The sequence below is a fragment of the Sinocyclocheilus anshuiensis genome, unplaced genomic scaffold, assembly GCF_001515605.1.
Source record: "Sinocyclocheilus anshuiensis isolate Anshui unplaced genomic scaffold, SAMN03320099.WGS_v1.1 scaffold2166, whole genome shotgun sequence".
Classification (NCBI taxonomy): domain Eukaryota; kingdom Metazoa; phylum Chordata; class Actinopteri; order Cypriniformes; family Cyprinidae; genus Sinocyclocheilus; species Sinocyclocheilus anshuiensis.
The window spans coordinates 210,793-222,418 of record NW_015557079.1 but is presented as its reverse complement, the minus strand read 5'-3'; the positions used below and the strand labels follow the sequence as shown (position 1 = coordinate 222,418).

At 35.7% G+C, this 11,626-nt stretch overlaps 1 protein-coding gene across 3 annotated transcripts in view; it reads left to right on the top strand.

Moving 5' to 3' along the window:
- The first annotated feature begins 561 nt into the window (after nt 1-561).
- Nucleotides 562-11,626, top strand: part of grin2bb (glutamate receptor, ionotropic, N-methyl D-aspartate 2B, genome duplicate b) — a 106,359-nt gene continuing 95,294 nt past the window's right edge. For all 3 annotated transcript variants that reach the window (XM_016471606.1, XM_016471605.1, XM_016471604.1), the window contains exon 1: nt 562-814. In XM_016471606.1, the coding sequence (XP_016327092.1) occupies nt 788-814 (27 nt within the window). In that variant the 5' untranslated portion in view covers nt 562-787. The remainder of the gene's footprint in view (nt 815-11,626) is intronic.

The following is an 11,626-nucleotide window of genomic DNA, read 5'->3' as shown; positions in this document are numbered from 1 at the left end:
GCCTGTCCCTTCTATGGCTCTAAATAGACTAAACTTCATCTATTACATATCAATTAAGCACTAGTGTTGAGCACTCCATATTAGATCTACTGAAAAAATTGTTTTCCAAAGTCATCATCAAATTTGACATTTTTTCAACATCATTTGGAAGAAAACGTGCTGAAGATACTGTTCTCTTCTTTTCCAGTAGTGTCATGAGAAGGACCCAGCAAAGGACGTACATGGATACCTGAACCAATGACGATTTAAGACCAGACCTTTCACTACCGGGCATCAAGCAGCTCCAGAGTTTGTGGACTTGTTCACAGATGAAAATGGACTTTTAAACTAATCAAGAAAAATCTTCTTCTTTTCACCTTTTTTTCTATTTCTATCACATTTTGTAGCCAATGTAGGCTTTGTCCTGGTTCATTTTCGATTTTAAGTACATTTCTTAGATTTGATATAAGACTTAACTTTTCTTCATTGACTGAACATCGTTTTCATAGCTCATACATTCAAAGTCTTGTCTTTTATTTTGTCTTCATTTGTGAGCCAGGCATCTTTCTTACTTTTCTTGAGTGAATTTTCTTAATAGTTTTGATTCAATAGACAATACCTGTGCTCAGTCATCCAGCCTGGATTTACAGTAGGGGCCAACACTTTCATCCACGGTCTCTACGCCAGTCCTACTTTTTCTTACCAATCTCTCAAACTACTTCAAAGGTCAGTCACTCCTCCATCCAGGGCTATGAGAGGAAGAGACAAGACCCAGCTCACATCAACATGCAAGAGTTGAGGAGAGAGAATGGGAGTTGGGCTGGCAATGTTCAAGGTAAGGGAAGAACTCTGTTTTCTTTTCCTCTCTGATGTTTTATAGTACTTAATAAATAATGTACGCTACCATTCAAAAGTTTGGGATCTGTAAGATTTTTTTTTTGGGGGGGAAAAAAAAATGGGTTCATGGTTTCCACAAAATATTAAGCAGGACAATTGTTTTCAACACAGTCAATGATAAGAAATGTTTCTTGTGCAGCAAATCAGCATATTAGAATGATTTCTGAAGGATCATCATTGAGCTGAAAATTCAGCTTAGCCACAAATTACACATTTAAATATATTAAAATAGCTAAATATTATTTTAAATTGTAAAAATATTTCACAATATTACTTCAGAGTAACAAATAAATTCTGTAAAAATATGGCACAATGTACTGTATTAATATTAAGGAATTTTCCATATTGATTTTTACAGGCGTTTTACCTGTATTTTTAAATTTTGCGCTTCATTGCGTTGTGTTTTAGGGTAATTGGAAGTGTCCGTAAAATTTATGGATAATGTCCTGGCAGAAAATTACCAGTACAATTTCTTTTTCTTTTTCTTTTTTTTTTTAAACAGTGTGTTTTACTGTATTTTTTATCAAATAAATAAATGCAGCTTTTACCTCAATTTAATGGCCATCAAAAGAGAAAATGCTTTTTGCCCACAGTATGGTGCTAATGGTCCTAAACGTCTTGGTTAACTGCTTTTTTTTTTTTTTTTGATTTGGTGCAAAAGTGTTCCACAAATTGACAGTTGAATCAAATAATGAGTCATGAAAGAGATCTTAAATAATTTTAAGTTAATTTATCACAGTGGAAATGAAGTACAATTGAGAATGTACTGTTGGATACAGTATGTACACTATATTGTATGCTGCCCATTTTGACAAATGTTGCAGGTTATACTCAACATTTACAGGAAATTTGCATAGAACACATACTGTAACAATTTTAAAACTAGTAATGGTAGAATAATATTCTGAACATTGCCAACCATTCTCGATCTTTGATGTGCACTTTTAAGCACGCACGTTCACTCTCTCTCATCGCCATTTTATCTTCTGTCACTTACTCGAAGGCCTTAACGACATGTCTGTTTTTCCTTCCAGGGCTGTAATTTTCTGTTGTCTCAATGATTGTGTGTGTTTGTGATCCTCAGTGTGCCATTGTCTTATTTTTGTGCAGGCGTTCACCCAAATTACTCTTGGTCGTGCTGCCTTCTATTGAGTTTGAGTAATGTGCCTGTGGTCTGGGTCAGACATTGTAGCTAAGTGGGTTAATGAAAGCGAGAGCAGGAGCGATAAATACTGAGAAAGAGAGAGGGGGTAAGAAAATAGGGTGAGAAACAGACGGAGAGGTCGAGCTGCCTTTCACTCTCCTGCTCTCTTTTCTCGAGCTGCTGCAGAGACGCTCCTCATCGCCGTTAGGCTCTTTCTAGGGAAAACACGAAAGTAGTTAACGGATCTGAAAACGTCTGATGACGCTTCCCCCTCGTATCGCCCTCTTAAGATGCGCCGCTTCTGATTAACGTGAGGTGACAGCGTTTTTTACCGACGTCAGTGGGGTCGAAGCAGCTGTCAATCAAGCTTGACGTTGATTGACGGGGACCAGAGGGATGAGGACAGTGTGGAATGTCTTTCAGAGTGAAGCATCACTCAGAGATTCTGTTGTTGTGGTAACGGAGCCTCTGTTGGCATGGCAACGGAACATAGGGACACGAGGGCATTCTAGACTTTCAGTGATATAACTGCTACACAGAGATTTCGTGTCAGCTGTTGTTTCATAAATAATGATACTTACGCTGTAGACACCTTGCATGTGTATACAAATTGGCTGACGATGTACTGCTCGACATTGCACTGGTGTATGTGTGTACCTAATGAGCAAACAACGGGCCTTAATCTATCATCCTGAAAAGTGGGGAAATTTGACTTGTATAAATGTTTGTTTTCAAACAATAAGGATAATAGTCAATAAAAGGCTCTCAGGGATGCAGGGATGGATGATGAAACATGTTAGATGTGTAGTGTTGTTGGTGGTGCTTATTTGCTTTATACTTTTGCGGTGAAGACAAAGTAAAAGTGAATCTGGAGGGCTAGTATGTTGTGTACTTTCCAGTAAAGGTCTGTTAATTTATTATTATTATTATTATTAATAATTATTAATAATAAAATGTAATAATATAACCAAACCTGGCTCTCGCCATGAACATAGCCATAGAAGCTGACATGGCATTAAAAAAGGAATGAAAAAATGAAATAATAATGTAGAAATTATTATTATTATTATTTTCTTTTTACCTTTATTTAACCAGGAAGAAAACTCATTGAGATTAAAAATCTCTTTTTCAAGAGTGTCCTGGCCAAGATAGGCAGCAGTACAACCATACATACATACATACATACATACAGGTACAAAATATAGTAACATAAAACAACTGAAATAGCGAATCCTTTAAAATAAACCACAATCAATAACACATCAGGCAGAACATCTACAGCCAGATGTGACTGCCTCCAAGTCAGTTAACATCCTCTTAAAAGCGACCAATGAGACCAGCGTATTAATTTTCATAGATTTCTGTAATTTGTTCCATGAAGAGGGAGCAGCATACCTAAACGCCTTTTTTCCCAGCTCAGTTCTAACCTTTGGAACAGACAGAAGGAAAAAATCCTGTGAACGAAGATTGTAAGTCCCAGTATTATTTACACTGATGTAGGTCAGAAGGTAGGATGGAAGTAGACCTAAAATAGCTTTGTATATGAAGATATACCAATGTTGAAGTCTCCGCATTGATAGAGAAGGCCATCCAACACGATCATACAGTTCACAATGGTGAGTGAGGACTTTAAAACCAGTGATGAACCTCAGAGCTCCATGGTATACAGTGTCCAATGTAAACTTTGAGACGAAGCATGCATGTATAAAACATCACCATAGTCAAGTATAGACATAAAAGTGGCAGCAACCAGCCTCTTTCTAGATTCGAACGAAAGGCAGGATTTGATTCTAAAATAAAACCCTAATTTAAGTTTTAATCTTTTTGCTAGCTGCTGAATATGAAAGGTAAAAGAAAGAGATTCATCTATTAAAATACCAAGATATCTGTATTTAGAGACACATTCAATTATCATTAGTCATTATTATCATTAGTAAAAATGAAATGTATTAATAATGTAATAAAATATGAATAAGAAGAATCATATTATTATTAATAAAAATAACAATAATAAAAATAATTATAATACTTTATGAAAAATGCATAATAAAATGTCTGAAATCCAATATATCCAATCCAGTTATACAAGGAAAAAACCCCCCCAAATTTCTACTACAATTTTGAAAGATTCTAATGCGATAATTTCCAAAGTGATTCCAACAAAAAAATAATTGCTTTATTTATTTATTTATTTAAACAGGATTCATATTTGACTTGTTTGGCTTCAAATTCATTAATTATCATTGATTACTTTAATATCAATAGAAAATAGAAAGATAGTAGATATGTAGAAGTGTATGTAAAAATTTTTTATTAATGAATTATTAAATTGTATTATGTATTTTTCACAGAAGCTTTATCCTAGTAAAAAATTCCTTAATCCAATATAGGAATTTTGTTAAAATAATTTGGAAGGATCCTAATGCAATATGATTCCAACAATACTTGTTGCCACAAGGACAATCTAATTTCACTTTATTCAGTAGGATTTTATTTGCTTTTGTTTGGTTTCAAATGATCATTAATTATTAAATATCAACAATAGATAATAGAAAGATAACGGATGTAATAGGTATATGCAGAAAACAACCAATAAAACTGAGAAACAACTGACTTGTAAAGAAAAAGAGCGCTTAACTCAGCTAAACTGAATGAAATTGAAAGTGTATTTTCATTTTCTTTTTTCTTTTTTTAGTTTTTCACTTGGGTACAGCAGTATATTGTCAGATAAAACTGAAAAATGAAAGCAGGTTACAGAGTTCAAACTGTTGTCTGCTAAAATGCATAAACACTTTTGTGTGAAAGTGTTTGTGGCAGCAGGAGAGATGGATTGACATGACATGTAGGTCATTATCCTGCATTGGTCTTTTCTCATCGGCTTTAACAGTATTGACTAACAAATTATGCGGATTTGGTTCCAGTGTGTGTATTTGTGTATATGTGTAGGGGGCGCATTTAACAGTGTTCTCCTGTGTAATCATAAACAGGTCAAAAGCAATATCTAATGGCACAGGTCAGTTTTCAAACAGGCCTGTTACAGCTGTGTGTGCATGTGTGTGTTTTGTCCCCCCCCCCATGGTGATGATTTACCAGATTATCAATGTATACCTGTTGTAATTCACACCTCCATCACCATAGGAGTGATTTTGGCTCTCGTCCCTCGTTCACTAAGATGGTTGAGGCTTAGCCTTAATCACAGCACATGACTTCATTACAGATAGAGTTACAGTGACTTAATGAGCTCTTGTCCAGTCATGCACAGTGTCGTAAGTCTCTGAGATGAGTGATGTGCATATTTAATGGTGTAATTTCATTATGTCTTTCATTATAGAATGTCACTTAATGACATTCTGCTTCTTCGGAATGGAGGATATGGATGAGAAAGTTGCCAGTAAGCGGATCTGTACTGCAGACAACAGTCAAAATATCATTATACCAAACACTGCAGTTCAATACCATATTTTGCTTTGCTGTTATTTTTTGTGAAGTGTGAAATACTGGATATATCAGATTAGCTGTCACCTTAAAAACGTTTGGTCTGCATTTTCTAGCTGTCTGCCTTTACTGCAGGGGTGCTCAATTCTATTTCTGGAGATTTACCATCCTCTAGAGTTAATATAAAACTATAATCAAACACATGGTAATAGGTAGTAATGGTCTTTATGCCAAAAGGTCAAGACTGACTTTACTGGTTAGTTTGGTCCAGATAACCCCTGCCGGTAGATGCTGTAATCTTGGGGCATTCAAAAGTGACAATATTTTTACAAGACTCATAAAAATTGCATTTTAATATATTAGTAAATGTTTTTGCCAGAGGAGAACTCAGAGGAGAATTTAAAAGTTTTAAAAGTACTTTCGTTTTTCCCTGTCTTCTGCCATTCATGTCACACCTCAGAATAGTCACTCAGGAAGATATTGACAGATTGAGTAATAATTCATATTATATAAGTGTAATAAAAGTTATTTCATATATTTTTTGTGTATATATATCAGGGTCGGAAATGAATGGGGGCTTGGGGCAAAAATGCCACTAAAATAAACAAAAATGCCCCCCCCCCCCAAAAATCTAGAAAAGGGGGCACAAAACGCCCTGCACAATTAAGATGAATTAGGCTTATCACAATGTGAAATATGAAATGATTGAAAAGTGCGGCATTACATTTACAGGACTTTGCCTCAGATTTCTTTTTGCGCGTGGTTTGCAACATTGAGCAATATAACCAATCACACTCGTTTCTGTTGAGCTTATGAATGAAACATCCAATCAGAAACGTTTTGATTCGTCACAGTGGAGAACACCGAGTTGTTCAGTGTGTGCGCTCACTGACTGAATTCGAACACGGGACGCCCGTAGCGCAACTGCCCACAAGGCAGCACAAATCAGCGCCGACGAAAGCGCATAATGTTAACTCACATTATACTGAGGTCATGGACCGCTTCAGTGTTCTTTGCTCGCTTTCTTTATATAATATATCATTTATTCCCAGACTGAATAACCATTTTGTTTTTAATGCTCCTGAAATAACCAATGTGAAGTTGTGATATTCAAATCCTTAAAAAGCAATAAATAAATTATGGTGGTTCTTAGCTTGTGTTGTCTGTAGCTAGACAGAATGGGTTGTTCTGTTCCCCCACAAAATCTTTCTGACTTAATTCTGCTCGATTTTACATTTTTATATATATGTATATGTGTGTTTATTATAAAATTTCATATCAGGGTCATTCAGGGGATATTCATGTAGCCCATTAAGAGGCAATAATATCCCCCCTGGAATTAATTTCCAGAGGCATTTTTTCTCTTTGTAAGGGCAATTTAATGTTCTCTCATCGACAATCATTATTGCAATAGCAGGAGCAATAATCAACAATAATGATTTTGTCACGATATTGCAGCTTCCCTTAAAAAAATTAAATAAAATATATATACACACACACACACACACATATAGGCCATTAACATATGCAATTTTTGTCTAAATTCATGTATATGAGCAGTCTGTATAAATAAACATAAATGCCCTGTCAGATGCAGCTTCTCTTCCAGTTTTGCAGTGTAAAGATGGCTTTTGTTGATGATTGTTGATGATGAAGAAATGATTTCTAACAGTCTATAGTATTGTGATTGATTGAGTAACTGGTTAAATGCTAGTATTTGACCTAAAAATAACACATATATTTAATAAGGTAATCAAAAAAATGGCTTTACAAAAGAAAAATAACCCTTGAAGTCAATCAAATATTGCCCCTTAATGAGTCAACATTATCGGCAATGTCAACAATAAAAAAAAATTAATTGTCAAATATTTTTATTGTCGAATGATCTCTTATGACCAAAACGTGTAATGTCTCTTATAAAGACTTTAATGGTCATAAAAACATAGCTATTGTGATTTTGTAGGATTCTAGTTAATTGTAGGACTTCAAAGGTACTGGAATCGTTTTCGGCTCAACAGGCAGACCAAACTATTAATGACAACGAAATTGAATGACCATCTGTAGAGTATTTTTGACCTTTCGAAGTGCTGTTTTTGACTAAGTGACCTGTTCGTAGCTGTGGAATCGCAGTAGTGGGAGTCCACGTGATTTTATGAGCATTTAAAATACAATCTGTACCCTAGTAAAGGATGTCCATCACATCACAGGTCATGTTCGTATCTCAGTCTACTTCCACCTCCCTTCGATGTCCATTAGCGAACGCTACATGGTGTATTACAAAGCGCTGACGATTGGACGATTGAGTGATTTGGGATGGGGCTCATTGTTTCGTGGTAACCATGTACTGATATTCATTTGGCCTAAACTAGAAACAGCTTGGTAATTAATTACCCATGACCAATGGGTGGGGGGGGGTTAGCCAATGCTTGCATGTGATTGGTCAAAACAGAAGCAGGCCATCACCAAGCCCTCAGGGGAGGAAGTGATCTCTCACCCGAAAACCTGCTCAGCAGTGTGTTTGTGTCTGTCAGAGTGTGTACGCTGTGATACAGATGTTATGATCGCAGCCATTCATAACATCTACAGTATTTGTCATATATACAGTAGGTAGCGCTGCTTTTCCTCTGCATCTGCAAGCCAAAAAACTTTCCACGTAGAGTCTCACACATTCTGTGTGTTTGTATAGGTGTGTGAAGTTGTGGGTATGTAAGTTCGGTTTGTGGGCCCATATGGATTTGCATATGTTTAGGGCTGTGCGTTGTGTTCATGCATGTATGTGTGTGTCATATGCTTGTGTGAACATATGTCTGTTCCTTTGGTTGTTTTTGTGTGTAATGTGACTCTGTGTGCGTATGCTAGTGGCAGTGTGTTTTTACTTTTCCTGATTTAAACGTATCTCAAACTTTGATATTTACATGCATTTATGTTATAATGTAAAGCTGCTTTGAAATCTACAGCTGTGTAAATTCATGTCAAGTACATAGGGTGGGGTTGGTTTTAACATAATTACAAAACATGTTTAGATTTTGTACAATCATTTTTTTGTTAATCAGATTTACTTGTTTCAATTTTTTATTTTACATTTTTATTTTGAGTGTTTCAATTCAAAAAAGTGACGCTGAAAAAATTACTTTTTAACAGGTAGATTTAAAAAATGTTTTGACTTATGCTCATCAAAGCTGAATTATTTGCTCAAAAATACAGTAATATTGTGAAATAATATTTTTACAGTTTAAAGTAAAAAGCAATTTATCCCTGTGATTTCCTTTAGATGTCATTCTAATATGCTGATTTGGTGCTCATGATTTCTTCTTATTATAAATGTTGTAAAAAATTATGCAGATTTTTAAAATTAATTAATTAATTAATTTTGTACAAACCATGGTGCATTTTTTTCAAGTTTTTTTTTATGAATATAAGTAAAAAAAAAAACAGCATTTATTTGCTTTTAAATTAATTTTTTTACTGTCAGTTTTGATCAATTTATTACATCCTCGCTGAATAAAAGTATTATTTATTTATTAAATTTTTAAATCACTGAACTGAAACATATTAATGGTGGTGCACATCAAATAAACAGGGAAGTCTACTGATTTAGATACACCAGTTCTGTCATATAATATTCACTAATCTGATCGAAAATCATGTTGATTATTTTCTACTTCAAAATAATTTTTGCTTCTTGAAAAATGTTTGTACATAGAGACTGTCACCTAAGACAGTCATGTCTGACTATCCTGATTTTACCCCTGTAATGTGTCTAAACAGACCAAATCTATTCAAAGATATTCACGGTAAACAAAACGATTGCCCCAAAAATCTGCTTTAATACCAGGAATCTTGATTTTAGCATCTGTGCCTCAGTTGCAATCAAAGCAAACCGCTGCTGGCTGTTGTTTAAGCGTCATTATGAGGAGAGAGGTCTTCAGTAAAGGTTACAGCTCAGAGGCAGTAGTTCATAAACACTGCTTAATGGAACCGCGCTCACACTGCTATGACAGATATACCTTAGAGACCGGAGTGTGTGCGAGGTGTGTGTTTGAGCACCACGTATGCTTGCGAGGAAGCCAAGACAGAAGTGCTGGCTAAATGTCTAAGTATGAAAATGAGCTTAGTTAGCGGTAAATATCAAGAAGTTTCCCTGTGATAGTGCGTGTAGGTTGGTGTGTGTGTGTTACATGTACCCCAGAAATTATTTGACATAAAAAGACAGGCCACATACCTCCATAGTGTTGCACTGGATTACTAGACAAGCCTAATCTCTTACTTTAAGCATGGCCTGTGTGTGAGTGCATGCGTGCATGTGTGCGCATGTTTTTTTCTGTTACAAACCCCTGTCATCTCTTTATGCTGAATTAAATAATGTTTTTTGTGCATTTCGGAACTGAATCAACTGTCTCGGAATTCATTCTGTATAACTGCATCAATGAATGTTAATTCAGTTTCTGGTTGTTATCAAAGCTTTCCCTCCCGCTCTGAAACAGCTCGTTTGAGATGGGAGGGAGTCTGTGATGGGCTTTTGTACAAACATTTTGTTGAATACATAATTTATTACTTCGCCAGGAAGAACTGAGATGGAGGACGACGTAGAAAAACGCCTTATCTGTGTTTCCCGAAGCAATGAAAGAAACAGAGATGTATTACAGTGCACAAATATACACACTTGTTTTTATTCGCTTCACATCCTCTCTCACCCTCTAAAATGTGCACAGTGTCAGGATACCTTTGAATCACCTGTCACACATGTTGTGTAGTCTATACCCTTCCCTGTGTTGCAGTGTTGCAGTAATCATGTTGGTTTGGGTCGACTTTTGATCAGTGACTGCTTTTGAGATCAATAAGTCTTTCTAAATGGCATTTTAGCTGACACCAACAGACCGGCCCAGGCCTATTGGAAGCTTTCTGACCATTGTAGCCAATCTGGGACCCTTGGGGACCATTCTCTCATCTTAAGCCAGTTGCCTATCAGGCCTTAGGCCGAGCACAACTGTCTCACAGAAAATCAAGAGAGAGCGATCTATCGGAGCAGGCAGATGCATGGATATTATACAGCACCACGGGGAATGTGCGTGCATATGTAACATTTTTTGTCATCTGTGTCAGTTAAACTTAAGCTTTAGTAGCCATCCAGCAAATGTTGAGCGACTCTGGAATTCTTCTCAACAAACACCCATGTACAGTGACAATGCAGCTTGGGTATGCAAGCATTTAGCATGAAGAAATAAATAGTTGGCAATACAAAAACTAAACAAATGTTACAGCAGATATGTGAACTATTTATGTAATAGGGTTAAAGACGAAAAGGGTTTTCAAGCATCAAGCAATAGTTTATTACAGCTTTCTTTTTTTTCCCGTACATTAAAATGTGTCTTGTTTGATTTAATTTTTCTCAGAAAAAACATCATACATTTACCATGATTTAAAGAAGACATCCACTAAAATGTAAATCAGTTTAACGGTAGTTCATATACCAAAAAATCTTGTCAGGCATATTTAGAAGAACAAACCCCCCCCCCCCCCCCCAAAAAAAAGAATTAATTGCAATTTTAAATCTATACTAATCTTTTCCACTACACAGATAGATAGATACATAGATAGATAGATAACCAACCTCATTGGACAGACTAAATTTAATTTAATTTCCATCCAATAAATGTTTAGAACCCCCCAATGATGAGATGTTTTATTTTTTATTTATTTTTTTAACTAATAATAGTATAAATTATTAGTTAGAAATTTTTAGAATTTTCCCCCCTATATAAAGATAAGAGGGAGCTTGGTTGAGATGTTTTTATTTAAAGGAGAAAACATGCCCCTTTTTACAATATGTAATATAAGTCTCAGGTGTCCCCAGAATGTGTCTGTGAAGTTTCAGCTCAAAATACTCCACAGATAATTTATTATATAATTTTGAAAATGCCTATTTTGAGTGGAAGCAGAAACACGCTGTTTTTCGGACCTGTTTCTTTAAATGCAAATGAGCTGCTGCTCCCCGCCCACTTTTCCAGAATAGAGCTGCGCCATTACAGCTCGTACCTGCTAAAAACATCTGTTTTGGTTCTGATTATCATGTTTATCGAGCGCACACATCCGAAGCACACGAACAGAAAGCGGCTGTCACAGGCATGTGAGTACTAAACTAAGTTCTCATTCACACACAAGTGTATGTTG